At 45.9% G+C, this 15,170-nt stretch overlaps 1 protein-coding gene across 1 annotated transcript in view; it reads right to left on the bottom strand.

Annotated features, from left to right (window-relative positions):
• Positions 1-15,170, bottom strand: part of LOC144768004 (ovostatin-like) — a 249,450-nt gene that overhangs the window by 85,294 nt on the left and 148,986 nt on the right. The window contains exons 21-24 of the mRNA XM_078651396.1: positions 8,319-8,428; positions 7,497-7,548; positions 4,665-4,748; positions 3,385-3,561 (exon numbers count right to left, since the gene is read on the bottom strand). Of these exons, the coding sequence (XP_078507522.1) occupies positions 3,385-3,561; positions 4,665-4,748; positions 7,497-7,548; positions 8,319-8,428 (423 nt within the window). The remainder of the gene's footprint in view (positions 1-3,384; positions 3,562-4,664; positions 4,749-7,496; positions 7,549-8,318; positions 8,429-15,170) is intronic.

Here is a 15,170-nt window from a genome sequence, read left to right as displayed (position 1 = left end):
ATTTCACATTCAAAACCCCACCCCATGAATATTTTTGGGGAAGATAAATGGTGGAATGCTTACAAAGTCTCAGCCACTGGAAGTTCCTCAGGCTACATTCTAATCCATTGTTTTATCCCACTACAGGCAGATACTAGCCATATGCAAATCAGACTAGGCCATGCACACATAGCAACAGTCCACAACAAACTGGCAGGCTAGATCCCTTCTGAAGGGTAATATAAACAATCACAGACAGGTTTCAGCCTTGTTGGTTCTCATCAGTGAGCCCTGTGGCACAGGGATCCCAGGACCTACATCCGGGCATACCAGACTCACCTTGGGTATTGAACTAAGGAAACACAAAGTCGATGAGCGAAGCACTCACAGGATTCTCAGCTAGCCACAAATATTCAGGACCAAACTCCAGCTCATTGTTTGCCCACTATGCCCCAACAGGGGTTGGAATCAACTTCCTCTCACATTTGAGAGAAATCATGCCCTAGCACCCTTAAAAGCCTGCCTCAATGTAGCTGCCAGACTACTTACCGGCACATTGGAAATTTGATCACATCACCCCTCATCTGAAATAGTTGAACTCGCTTCCTCTCGAGGCTAGGATTCATCTCAAGCTGGCATGCATCACGCACAAGGCCCTACACTCAACCTCCCCTGCGTATCTTGCACAGAAACTTGTGACATCCGGAGGAAGCAGAAACTCACGATCGGCCAGTGTCTCCTACTCCAGCCTGCACGCTTTCGAAAAAGAAAACGTATAATCGGGCGTTCTCTGGGGCTGCACCAAGAATATGGAACTCCTTCCCACCCGCCATCAGAAGAATCCCCTCTCTGGCACGCTTCAAAAAGGAGGCCAAATCCTTCCTCATGGGTAAATTTCTTGACTAATCCCGTTCCACAACCGCCCCATAGACTACTGCCTCCATCCTGCGACCTCGCCCCACCAAGAAATCGGAGTCCGTCCTCAACAATTGTATTATTGACTATCCTTGTATAGTGTTTTCCCTCTTGTATCCAGCACCCCCTACCCCCTAATCTACAGTATTCTTGTGTTATCCTTCCTATTGTTACACTCTGTGACTCTGTAAAGCGCTCTGATACCCTAACGGGTCAAGTTCGCGCTCTATAAAAACACTAAAATAAAAATAAAATAAATAAAATTTGGTCCTGCTCCAATAGGAACAGGCCATCTCAAACTGCCAGGCTAGGCCCATCTGTATGGAAACACAACAAATGACAGGTGTTAGCCTTTTCTCACCTCATCTTTTGCATGAATCTTGATTTGTCGCATTGCGATCGATAGATTCTAATCTGAGCATACCCGTTGCACTTAGTTTGGTGCAGTGCAGACAACAGAAATGAGTATGATAGAAGGCTTGTTTGAGCCACTGGCAGTTGCTCAGGCCACACGCTATTCCATTGTTTATGCATTTTTTTGCCACCACAGACCAGAAACAGTCAAGCCTGAACTGTACAATACCTGTCTCAGGTTCACAGTGTTCCAAATCAGAGGGACCTGGCCGGTTAAATCTTAAGGAGTGGGGCCAATACTAATGAGCATGTGTTTGTCCCTGAATAGAGAGGAGAGGATGTGGCCTAATGGCTAGAGCGGTCAACCTCGAAGCTGGGGAACTGGGTATGAGTCTCAGCAGGGACGCTCAACATCCTGTGATTCTGGGCAAATCACTTAATCTCCCCATGCCCAACACATTGAATGTGTCCTCATGTAATGCAACTGGTGCTCATGTGAAGCGCCCTGATTCCTTCGGGGCGAGTTTACGTTATATAAAAGTAAAAATAAAAGTAACGGCACGGATGATCCAAAATTGATCGTAATGTGGCTGAGATTCATTTCCAGTCACTGAGTCTAATGCAAGCATTTCATCTGTCTCTTTTTGCATTGTCTAAGTAAATTTACTCATATTGAAGGGGGATGCCCAGACAAGGGCCACAATTGTGCTGCACCATTGGACTGAAGCAGCTTCTTACTTATGAGCCCGAACAAGATTGAAAATGGAGTAGGATCGCTCGCGTTCCCATTCTGATGGGACCTGGCTTGGCAGTTTGGTCCAACATGTCACTTTTAGGACAGGGCCATGACTGATGTGCATGTGGATGTTACCTGATTGAAATATAAGTTTATATGGCACAGTGCCAACAATGGTAATATGGTATAGAAGACACAGAGCCAAGTAGACCAGGGAAAAATGTACGTTGAGCAGGGGTAATTTGCAAGATTTTGGGAGTTCTGCCCTTGTGGTAAAAAAAATTGATAGGAGGAAGCATTATGCATGAAAATACATCTCTAAGGGGCAGATGTATCAAGGTCATTTTTAGTCGCAAACGCTGCGATTCGCAAAAAAGCAGCGTTTGCGACTAAAAATTCGCAATTTGGAATGTATGAAGCAAAATGCATAGTAAAATTAAGGAATCGCAACATTTGCAATTCCTTAATTTTGCGTAAACATTTAAGGAATCGCAAATTGCGATTCCATAAATGCTATGCATCAAGCATTTCAATTTAGCGATTTGCCTTTAAGAAATCGCAAATTACCACCAACTTGTAGTTGGTGTTAATTTGCAAATTCTTTTACAAATGCACTTTTTGGCATTTGTAAAGGTGCCATGTGGCGCACATACATGCCCTTAGGGCATGTATGTGCGCCATATGCGCACAAATGTAAATTTCAAGGGTGCAGCAGGGTCTCCTTAAGACACCCTTGAAATTATTCTCAATTTGCGATTAGCAAATTGCGAATCGCAAATTGAGAATAACTTCCCATTCCTTCCTATGGGTCTCCTGGCCCATAGAAATTAATGGGAAATTATTCCTTAATTGCGATTAGCAATTTGCTAATAGCAATTAAGAAATTTTAAAAAAATCGCTAAAAAATAGCAATTTTCTACATACATCCAAAATTGCAATTCTCAAATAGCGATTTCTAAAAAATTGCTATTTGGGAATCGCAAATGATGGTGATGATACATCTGCCCCTAAATGACAGATTTATATTTTATGTAACAAGCGTAATTTCCTGGAATTTTCATGCAATTTTACAAATTTTGCACATCCCTAAAGACAGCTTCTGAGAAGAAAGCTAAGCTTTAATTCATCTGACTCAGGTTCCTAAAAGCATTTTACTCTGGAATCATTGCAACAGCCACCTCTGCCTGGTAAGTAATACCCAAAAATCTCTACACCAATCAAACGAAAGCATAACTTGGCATTAGCGGTCAGTAAGGCAAGTATTGAGACTCACCACTTCATTGCAAATTAGTCCCAATCTCTATGGTGCCCATTCACAGATCAGGTGATTTAGGAAGTCTGGTAGTTAGAAGTGGACTCTTGGTTACATACGAAAGACCCAAAATATAGGAAATACTCACCATTCGCGATGTTATAGTCGCTTTTTTCTTTGAAGGCCTGGTCCAGCTTGCCAGTGACATTCATATACTCGCGGACAAGCAAATTGGCTAGAAGCATGGACAAGGTTTGCTCTGCGCATCCAGTGGGCATCTGAACAAGGTCATTTAAATACTGCGCGGAGAGTCCAATTGGGTCACCTGTAAGAAAGTGGGAGAGATGCCATGGAGACAATTTTATCTGTTTTGCCCTCGGAACAGCTGATTGCTAGTAAACTGCCCCCAGACGCAGCAGGCTACTGACCAAGAAATAATCATATTTTCCAAATAAACAGGGCCAACTCTTTTGGCCTTGGGCTAAAAAAATTGAGATCAACTCCCAATCCCTTCCGGGGATGTTTCCCAGGGGTGGGAGACTGAACTTTATGAGGATTGCCCTACCCTACAGACTTTGGATGGCTATCTTGTTGTACACTGGGGCAATGGGGCATTGGGAGGGACTAACCTGAAGGAGTCTGCCAGTGTCGGACAACTTGCAAACATCTTTTTTTAAACTTTGCAAATTTTCTCACATGTGAAGTCGGCTGCTTGTTGCTTTATTGGCAGTGGGGGGCGCCTCACCAAATACGGTGTTGCCGCTGGAAACAACACAGCTCTGCTGCCTTGCAGCACGTCTCTATCTCCCTCTCCAAAACAACTGACGCCCAGCTGTCACGTGACCACCTAGGCACGTCCCACAGTGCCCCTCGCAAGCCCCAACACCCCTGAGAGGGTTGCCCTTTCCTCTCAGCTTGGGAATCCAGTGAGGGGTGGCTCAAGGCTCATGGCGGCCCTGGGCAGGGAGCGTAGGTAGGGGGCACCCAGAGGAACGCAGGAGCGGAGGCCAGTGAAGAGGGGGGGGTCAGGGTGTTTGGAAGTGGAACAGAGCCGGAGGCCGCCAAATCCCTGCCAGGGGCACCACGCAAATATGTATCCATCCTCAGAGGATTATTATATTAAGGATATATATTGGCGTAGCGGCCCCTGGGGTTTGGGGCCCTGTGCAGGTGCACAGCTTGCACATGCCTAAGGCCGCCCCTGATGTATCCATCCTCAGAGGATTATTATATTAAGGATATATATTGGCGTAGCGTCCCCTGGGGTATGGGGCCCTGTGCAGGTGCACAGCTTGCACATGCCTAAGGCCGCCCCTGTTCCAGTTCAACATCTTCGAACAATTCCCACGAGGTGACATTTAGACAGTCTGAAGTATTATAACGCGCCCCTCCATTCCCCCAATCCGAAAGCACGCAGGCCTTACTTACCCACACAAGAAACAATGATGCGGGCTGAGTCGTTCACCATCTGTGGATGGGGGTTTACATTAATGGACTGGGAAACGGGGCCGTCTGTAATAAAACACACATGGAAATAGCTTTAACCAAAATGCACACTAGGACCTCATCCCTATATCTTTTATACCCACTGACATACATGCCATGCCAAACTTTTAGCAGAGGAAAGTGGGAGCCCTTAAAAACAAGCATTTGTAATGCAATTTGTCTCGCCTTTGGGACCTTATATGTATTTATCTATGCAGCACATTAGCCTGGGTGCTGAAACATATACTGTTCTTTAACATGGAGGGAAAGTAAGCACAAAACTGCCTGATACCAGGTATGGGAACACATGGAGATAAATATTGCCTTTCAGTGGGAAATGGTATAGTCCAAAGCTCTGTTTTAAATATAAAATCAGGGCCTTCGGTGGTCATATCACTGAAAATACAAGATTTGAAAAAAATATTATTGTCGACAGGTGCTCATGGAAGACAATTTCTATGGACTGGAATCTAGAGAATGCTTAAGTGATTCTGGTATTTTACTGACCTCTGCTGGTCGTTTTCTATCAAGAAAGTTAAATAGATGCAGTTGCTAGAAAAATTAAAAAATTAAAGTCTGTCAACAGAAGGCTATTCTGGTATTTTACTGACCTCTGCTGGTCGTATTCTATAAAGACAGTTAAATAGAGGCAGCTGACCAGAAAAAAAAGTCCCTAATCGGAAGCAGACAAGTCCTAGGGCTGATCTCCAGAGCCCACAAAGTACATACACATATAAGTATATACTAAAGTATATAAGTATATACTAAAATAAATACAAGAGGTCTCGAATGCTCGACCTAAAAAATAATCGTGAGAATGCACTAGACTTCTATTGCGGCCTGCCTCGGGTCTACTGGCCTGTATATAGGGTGACCAGGCGTCCCGGATTTGCCCGGACAGTCCTGGTGTTTCGGCAGCTGTCCTGGCAGATTTCAGGCAATTAAGCTCATGTCCCGGTTTTTAGAGAGGGTCGTGTTGCAAACCAGGGATAGTTAGCAGCGGTTATAAGAAAGCAGTTTAATTAACAGGCATGCTACTGGCTTTAAAATCAGCACTTTATGTATGTTCTTACTGCCTCTTCTGTAATTCTCAGCTAAGAAGCTAAAAAGCGCTGTCATTCTGGACGGTAGGATGAAGTTAAGTTGTATTCCTTCTTCTATTTTCGGGAAATGAACCGGTTTTTGGCTTTACAATGATGGTCACCCTACCTGTATGGGACTTGCAAGTGTGCTGCTACAGGATCACAAGTCAGAAATACAAACATACGTGTTTTCAGGGAAACAACCTTTACAACGCAACTTTTACCACGCAGTGCCTTTACGATGCAACTTTTACAACGCAAACCATTACAACGCATTGCGCTGGGGGGCGCTCTAGGATAGGGAATAGGTTTAATTTACTGTCCAACACCTTCCCTACTATCCACGGGGACTGGAGTTGGAATAGTAAATTAAACTATTCACTATCCAGCGCCCCAAAGCACTATGCGTTGTAATGGTATGCGTTGTAAAACTCACGTTGTAAAAGCATGCGATGTAAAAGCATGCGTTGTAATGTCATACATCCGTGTTTTCATTACCTGTCTGCAGGCTGAGAGAGTGTGACACAACTATTGCACACTTACAAGCAAGAGCTTGAATGTTTCATGTTTAAACAATATTGCTTTGAAAAAATGTCATTCTGTTCCATGATATAGCCATATCTATTTAAGTGAGACACTGAGTGAGGACTGTGCTGGTCGGGTAGTTAAATACAACAACAATCAGTAACCGCAGCCTTTAACCTTTACCCCATTCCTCATCCTTACCTTAACCCACCTCTCCACCAACTTTAATGAATCCTCCCTCTAAACGTAAATCTAACACTAACCGTATAATTTATTACAACCTCATCTTTTACCTCAACCAGTATGTGAACCTTAATGCCTGTTCAAGTCCCTTTCCTTATTCTAATCTTTTCCCCTTAAAATGTCATTGGTTCTATTTCTTTCCTAGCCCTTACACTAACATTTTACCTCATTACTTATTCTAGCCCTAAACTTAACCTCACAATAACTCCAATCCACATCCAAAAGTAACCACAGCTACCATTTAAATGAAATATGCACACCTTTATTAGCTTCTATGAAAGTAGCATGAAAAAGCATATGTTTATCGGATGTATGACATTACAACGCATGCTTTTACATCGCATGCTTTTACAAAGCGGTTTTTAGAACGCATGCCATTACAATGCATAGTGCTTTGGGACGCTGGTTAGTGAATAGTTTAATTTACTATTCCAACTCCAGCCCCGTGGATAATAGGGAAGGTGTTGGAGAGTAAATGAAACATATTCCCTATCCTAGAGCGCCCCCCAGCTCAATGCGTTGTAATGGTTTGCGTTGTAAAAGTTGCGTTGTAAAGGATGTTTCCCATGTTTATCAAGTGCAACTTTTTTTTAAAGTTTGATCCTGTGTAAGATAAGTTGCACATGCACTACTTTTGTGACACAACTTTGTGTCACTACTCTTTTTTTCCCTCTACATCTTCACTGCATACCACAGAGCCACTGACGTTAGTCAGTGAGAGTGCATAGTTTACCATTTCAAAAGGTGCAAGCCGAACCTTCCCAGCATGCCCCTCGGAGTCGGTGCTCTCAATGGGCTGGTAACTGTCCACCTTTGCATCAGGGAGACAGCCCTACACTGCCCAGCACGACAATGACAGCCTTTAGGCGCAGCAAGCAGCACATATGTATAGCCAGGCAGCCCTTTGACCTTACACGAATCCTACCTTTGGAGCAGAGCAAAGCACCCTGGGTCTCTTCTCGTGCGAGGCCTTCAGCCTGTTCAGGAGTAAATCAGGGGGAGAGAGGAAGTTAAAAGACTGTAGTAAACTCATCTGACACGTCATAAACTTCTTCCATCCAATGAGGTGCCACCATTGCCATCAAAGGCCAATAGAGTATTTCCTAAATACACCTAGCCTGGCAGTAGAGTGGCCACCTCACTGCAGGACCCTCTTTCCACCTTAACTTCTCACATGCAAATCATTGTTTTCAGATATGTTTGTCTAATTAGTTTCATGGAAACAAGGACTAGGCCACCCAGAATGCATTAGGATATTTCACAAAAGTTTAGCACAGGAAACAGTGTCCAGTATGGCCTGGAGGGAGGTGGTCACACTATCTGGCAGCCACTTACAACCAAGCACACCCACCTATCACAAGGCAGACACAATAACAGCCCACACCCAGTACTTCTACACAGAATGTGCTGTGCCAGGGGCCCCACCTTGGGATCAAGGTTGAAGCTGTTTTTTGGCTAGCTCCTACAGTGGCCAGAAGAATCACTATTGTTTATTCAGTTTTTTTCTGGAATTTTACCAAAAATATATTTTTTTAGACCCTGTGAGATTCAAGTGACTTACCCTGAATCACAGGATACTGAGATGAAACAGAGGTTCAAACTTACTTCCCCATGTTTCAAAGTCGGATACTCTAGCCAATAGGCCACATCTCCTCCCTGAGGGCTATACTTTTAATACTGGGGCATGAGTGACCTAGAAACCCTGCCCACTTAAAGGCCCAGGTCCCCCTGTGGGTTCAGTCCTTACAAAAACAAACAGTGGTCTGATCACGGTGTCTTTATACTGGATGCCGCTGGCCGCTCCGCTGCAAGTGCTGTTGGGTTTGGTCTCCGCAGTCACCGATATATCTATGCTTCCTAAAAAAGAGCCATAAACAGTTTTTAGTGGGGGGGGGACATGAAGAAGCAGACAACAATGAAGCTAAATAAAAGGGAAAACAAAACAACAAGCCACTCAATTCAACCAGAATGCCCATAGGTCTCCATGAACCAAAGAACCCAGATTACCACTACCCCACTCCAAAAAGTAGGTTGCAATCACTTTTGTTGCAGTTTTTTGATACAGGGTGTACTCGACCCGTAGGTACTGGAGCGTTTTCCATGAGCACCAGTTACATTACACTTTGACATTCCACATGACTGGGCCAGGTTCATGCCATATAAATCTCTCTACCCTGGTTTAACCGCTTGGCCGTGGCGGTAATTCCGCTGCGGCGCTGGGGGGCCGCGCGGCGCCGCCATGCTCGTGACGGAACCACTCCATTACGAGCCACGGGCGCGCTGTGCTTGTGACAGAGTGGTTCCGTCACTGCCCCGCCCGCTCAATAAAACTGCCGTGCAGGCGCGGAATTCCTGCAGCGTGGGCGGGGGCGCTGTGACGGAATCACTCCGTCACCAGCACAGCGCGTCCACGGCTCGAGACGGAGTGGTTCCATCAAGAGCACGGAAGGGGTTAAACTCCCAAAGTCAACTTGATATTGCTACAGAGTTCACCATCATACTCCACTGCTCTGTTTCACATCCGTCTAAGATGTGGCGTATCATGATGGGCTGCGCTGGCGCAGCGCAGACCTGCACCTTTTGTTAGGAGCCTGGAGTGTATAACGTGAATTCATTGAATCAGATATTTCTCCAATTTAGTGTAACATTTTAGAAAGAACAGCTCAGAAACTGAAAAAGTCACACCCTCAGCTGCAGTTTGTCCATAAGGGCTGAGGGGCCACACAACCTCACTTTTTGCCCAAAAAGAAGAGTGTCTGTCAGGCTTTGCAAAGGTCAGCCAGACAAACTATTTTTTTCTGGCCAGGCAGCCAGGAGCTAGACATGCAATAAATGAGCAGGACACTGGTTGCCTGAGCTGAACTATGAGGCGCTGAACTTGTCACAGCTCTTGTGGGCGTGACATCTTCAGCCTGGCAAAGTACCCCAAAGCTCTCCCCTGGTGACGAGGGAAAGCATCACTGATTGCTTCAGACCTGGAAGCTTCAGTTCTAAACCCTGAAGTGCCCAGGGCTGAGAATTAGGGCCATATGTATCAAGCAAATTAGCATTCGCAGCGAATTTCGGCCTTTGCGAATGCTAATTAGCTAAATGGTATGTATGAAACATTTTCTCAGCAAAATAAGGAATCGCACATTTTGCCATTCCTTATTTTGCGATTGCACTTAAGGAATCGCAAATTCTGCGATTCCTTAAATGCAATGTTTCAAAGAAATATTTATGCAAAAATGCCCATAAGGTTTCGCAGATTACCACCAACTTCAAGTTGGTGGTAAGTTGCGAATACTTTTAAATAAGCAATTTATTTAAATTCCAAAGGTGCCATATGACGCTCATACATGCCCTTAGGGCATGTATGTGTGCCATATGGCCCCACATGTGGTTTTCAGGGGTGCAGCAGGGTGTTCTTGAGACACCCCTGCACCCTTGAAAATATTCCTAATTTGCGATCAGCAAATTGCTAATCGCAAATTTCCCCTTCATACCTATGGGCCTCCTGGCCCATAGAAGTGAATGGGTAATTTGCGATTAGCAATTTGCTAATCGCAAATTAGGAATGGTAAGGAATCGCTAAAAAGAAGCGATTTTTTACATACATACCGTTTTGCGAATTCTAAATAGCGATTCCTTAAAAATCGCTATTTAGAATTCGCAAAACGGAACTATGATACATATGGCCCTATATCACTGACACCTCCTCACAGAGTGGGGTGGGTTCAGTAAATCTTACTGACCCCATCGCACTCTTAAATGAGTAGGGACTGCTGCCTTCCTTCACAATGAGGGAAAGCAGCTGTTCCAACTCTCCTGGGACCTCAGTTGCTGAGCTGCACAGGCAAGTGTGTTTTTTTAAAAAATGTTTGACGCATGCATGAATAAATGGGAGTGAGTGTTGTGAATGGATATGTGTGTGTGTGTGTGTGTGTGTGTATGTATGCGTGTGTGTGTGAATGCATGGGTGTGAGTCAGTGTTTATGTGCGCATTTGTGTCCTATCCATCACCCTTCCTTCTATAAGTACTGGCCACTACTGCAAACTCTGCTCGCGGTTTGTAGTAGTAAAGTCAGAGAAATATCTGGTTCAATCAATTCACTTTACAGACTGTAGATGTGCTAGAAATGGACTTGTAAGGTTGACTGGGGTGTAAGCCATGGTCAAGCAGCAACCACAATCCTAACCAGGGAAGACGCAAGTGAACCCTAAATGAATCGGTGCTCACCCTCTGGTAGCATGGCACAGCGCAGTCAGGCTTAACTTGGAGGAAATGTGTGAAGTATTTGTGCAACACTTCAAACAGTAAAGCAGTGAAATCACCACACAAAAAGATTGCACATCAGGTATCGGCCCCTCTTTCATCTCCTCTCTTCTTCACCCGTACGCCCCCCCCAGACTCCTCCGTTCTTCCCATCACGCTCTCCTCCAGACACCTAGGTTTAGGCGTAAAAAGCACGGAGGCCTTAGATTCTCCTTTCTGGCCCCCTCACTCTGGAACTCTCTACCTCTGGACCTCAGACTCTCCTCTTCATACCCTCACTTTAGGTCTCTCCTAAAAACTCACCTTTTCCGCGGTGCTTACATATAAGGTTCCTCTTTTTCCCCCCTCTGCCTCCCCCTGGGTTAGTGATCAGCGCCAAGAAACCGTCTGGTGAACGCAGCGCTCTACAAATCCTTTTTACATTCCATTTTTACATTACATTACATTACATTACATCAGGTTAACAAAAATAGATCTGGATTTAATAACTATAGCAAGACTAACTGACATAAATCCAATAAGTAGAACTGGGAATATTGAATTTTAAAGTTTTAAGTAACAATAGCGCCAAGAGCACAAAGTGCTATTGGGGATATCGGGTCGCGTGGGACCGTGATGAATTTCAGGCCGACCACAATGGAGACCGGGCCAGCTACAGGTACCCAGTTAGGCATGCTGAATCAATGTTAAATACTGGTTTCGGAGCGCTGCGTGGATACCCAGTGAGGATTCATTGCACAGCAAAGGCAATGCATCTGTACCAAGATGCAGCAAGGCTGCAATGTGAGGTCCTGTAGCATCGACGTAGAGGATCTGGTGTTGGGGCTTGCAATGTGAAGACCAGTGTCGAAGATATGTTGCGCAATCGAGACAATATGTCGGTTCCAATGAGCGGTGAAGCTTCGTCATTGTCTTCGAGGCTGCCATTAACGACTGATGCGTGAAGGTTACACTGGGAAAAGCGTTGTGCAGTGGCGGTTCCGAAGACGTTGCATTGAACCCAAGAAGAGGGTTGCAGCAGCGATGTGAGTCGGTTGTGACGGGTCCAATTCCACAACGCACCAATGCGTCAGTTCTGTTCGAGGATGCATCACTTAACCGAGGAGATGCATTGGTTCTGCTGAAGAAAGCATCGCACAGCAGAGGATGCATCAGTTCCACAGAGAAAACACCTTAGGCCCACTTCCAAGAGTCCAGGACTGGGGTGGTACCACTTGGCAGGGTATATTCATAGATGGCAGAGTCCCTAAGACTTTCGATCAGGAGACCAGTCAACTATCCCTTGGAGTCGCTCTGGGTTCAAATGATGCAGGTCTAGTCCTTCTCACCCAGGCAGAGGGCAACAGGCAGCAGGTCATAACAGGAAAGCAAGAGTCCAGCAGAGTGCAGTCCAGCAGAGTGGTAGTCCTTCAGCAGCACAGCAGCATTTCTTCCTGGCAGAGTATCCACAGGTCCGAAATGTACTGTAGTGGTGGGGTATGAGGTCCAGTACTTATACCCAATGATGCCTTGAAGTGGGGGAGACTTCAAAGACAGGCTTTTGTAGTGCACAGAGGCCCTGCCCTTCCTGGCCTGGATGATGACTCACTACAGAAGGGTATACAGCCCTTTGTATGTAGACAGGAAACAGCCTATTCAGGTGTAGGAGAGGCTGTGCGCAGCTTCTACCCCCCCATCCTTCCAGGAGGGCCCATCAAGTCATACCTCAGCTCCCCTTGTGTATGGCTATTGATGGAGCAGGGTTTTTGTGAAATAAAACCTGCTTAAATTGAACCCTCAGTAACATTTATTAAGAGTGTGCTGTGAAAACTAATGTGGACTACCGTGAAAGAAAATGCTATTGCGCGAGTGCATACTAAAGTTCTGGACTAGGCCGCAAATGCTTTTGGACAAAATGAAAATAAAAATACTAATGCTGCTTTTGTGCACGTTATTAACGTTTGCTAGGAAAATAATATTTAACATGGGGTGCGCATGGATAGATGCAGCATTGGGTTGGTGCGTAGTGACAAAGCATTACAAGTGAATATTAATGCCTGTGTTTGTTTTCCATAGAAGCATGGTTTTCTGTTCTGCATGAAGTTATGGGGTTAATGGATTAAAAGAATAAATGCTTGAAAAATAAAAATTCAAAAGCAAAGGGGAAGGTGGACAACGATTGTCCTTCAAGAATCCTGAGTTCCGGCCAAGAACTTTGCATGAAAAGGCAATTTTATTGATCAAGTGGAGGAAACGCGTCCCCTGGAAAGGCACGAGCGGCACAAATGTTATACAAAGTTTGCTACATAACTGGCACGAAGGAAGAGAACATTTTGATAGTGGATTGAATTGTATTTCTCGGGGTGGAAGCTGACGTGATGAATAAATAAAACAATGTGACATTTAGTGAGATGGACATGCCGAGCGTGGTGTGACGATACACCCCCTTCCTTAACCAATCAAGTATAGAATAACCCTTCGTTTAGATGCAAGTGTGGTTGGATATTTGGAGTTACAGTATAATTGAGGTGTCTGGTCTCCCCATTCATCCCACATGGCACCAATTCCTATTGCTTTCACTTTTCAGCTCACCTGGTCAGCCATTACCTGAGTACGGACAACGTAAAGCGACAGCAATGCCCCACAACTGCAAAGAAAAAATTATTCTCCAGTCGTGAGCAGTCAGCAGCAGAGGGTAAGAGAAAGATGAATTTTCAGGGAACTTATAATCCTTGCCAAAAAAATATGGTTGAAAATGATGCATAGGCAATTTTCTAGACCAGGGGAAACCAGGGGCCATATTTACAAGGAGCTAGCGCTACAGCAGTCATTTTTCGACGCAGCTACACTGCTCCATAATTCCAATCTGACACATTGGGCCCAAAGCATCAGTTTGAGGAGTCCTGAGCCACATTATGGGGCACATTACGATGGAGGATTTTACGCTTCCTCCCGGCTGGCGGAAGCCACCGCCGGCCCGGAGGATGCGGAAAATCCTCTGCGGACCCACCAAAGACCCACCGCCACATTAGGATGGCTGGTGGGTCTTGGTTTCTGTCTGCCGCTTTTCCGCCGCGGTTGGCTTACAACCGCGGCGGAAAAGGCCTAATATGGTCGCGGTGTCTCTCAGACACCGCCAGACATATTAGGATGGCTGTGCAAACATGCTTCTCCGCGGCGGATTCTCCGCCGAGGAAAAGCATGTGGATCTTCACCTCGGGGGCCCGTAGCGGGCCCCCTGGGTGAAGGGGGGGTGGGGGGTGCACATGGGGGGTACCTATGGTACCCCCCTGCCTTTGCGTGCACGAAGCGGCAGGCACCGCGCGGTGCCTGCCGCTTTGTGCATGCAAATGCACTGCTTTCATTTTTTACATTGCGGCGGGTGCTGTTTCAAGCAGCATCCGCCGCAATGTAAAAAATACAGGATGTGACCGCCAGGGTGGCGGTCACATCCTAATTGCCGTGGAGGGACCGCCGCTGCCCATGCGGACGGTCCCTCTTAAGCAGGGGTGGCGGACGGACGCAAGTCCGTCCGCCATCATAATAGGGCCCTATATCTGCACCAGGTATAATGTATGCAGGGTAGGCATTCCCACGTTAAAAGCCACGTAGAACTGACGCAGTGAAATTTACAACTTTTCACTGCGTCACTCTATGACTTGACTGCGTCAAAATCCCTACCCCTTCTCAAACCAGGCGTACGGTTTGACGCAGGGCTTGTAACATGGGATTCGCCTCCGTGTTCTGACGCGCTGCTGGAGTTGCATCAGTCTTACGACCAACTCCAGCTATGCGTCACTTTAGCATCAAAAGATGTGTCAGAATTTAGGACTCACCCATGAATCCTTGCGCCATGGAGCACTGGATCGTGTCAGTTCTTGTAAATATGCCCCCAGGTTCGAGTCTCGGCGTCGGCTCAGCATCCTGTGACTCTGGGCAAATAATTTCCCTGGGCCTACCAACAAAACGAATGTGTCCTTGTGGAATGTAACTCATGTAAAGCGCTCCGATACCTTGTCGGGTCGGTGCTACATAAAACTGCAAAAAAAAAAATAATAAATCCTTTTCTGCTCCTGCAGCCTGAGCCCTGCAATGGCGAGTGGGCCATTGCGTCCTACGTGTCCAAGATGCAAGAAGTCGCCGGGGGCCCATCTGCCTCCCACAAACCCTCAGGATTCTAATAGCGAGCAGCCGCGGCCGGCAGTGGGAGTACCTGCAGGGCGGTGATGTGGGGAGGGGGAGGGGGAGGGGAAGGGTGGGGGGTAGTAATGTATCGAATACGGAGTTTTACAGGTAAGTAAACATTTAAATAAATAAAACGAATTTCGTTGAGTGCACTGCATCGCCAAATGCGATGTAGTGCGC

Source organism: Lissotriton helveticus, chromosome 7 (genome assembly GCF_964261635.1).
Source record: "Lissotriton helveticus chromosome 7, aLisHel1.1, whole genome shotgun sequence".
NCBI classification, from domain to species: Eukaryota; Metazoa; Chordata; class Amphibia; order Caudata; family Salamandridae; genus Lissotriton; species Lissotriton helveticus.
The sequence above is the reverse complement of the archived record's forward strand: the minus strand, read 5'-3'. Positions and strand labels throughout refer to the sequence as shown.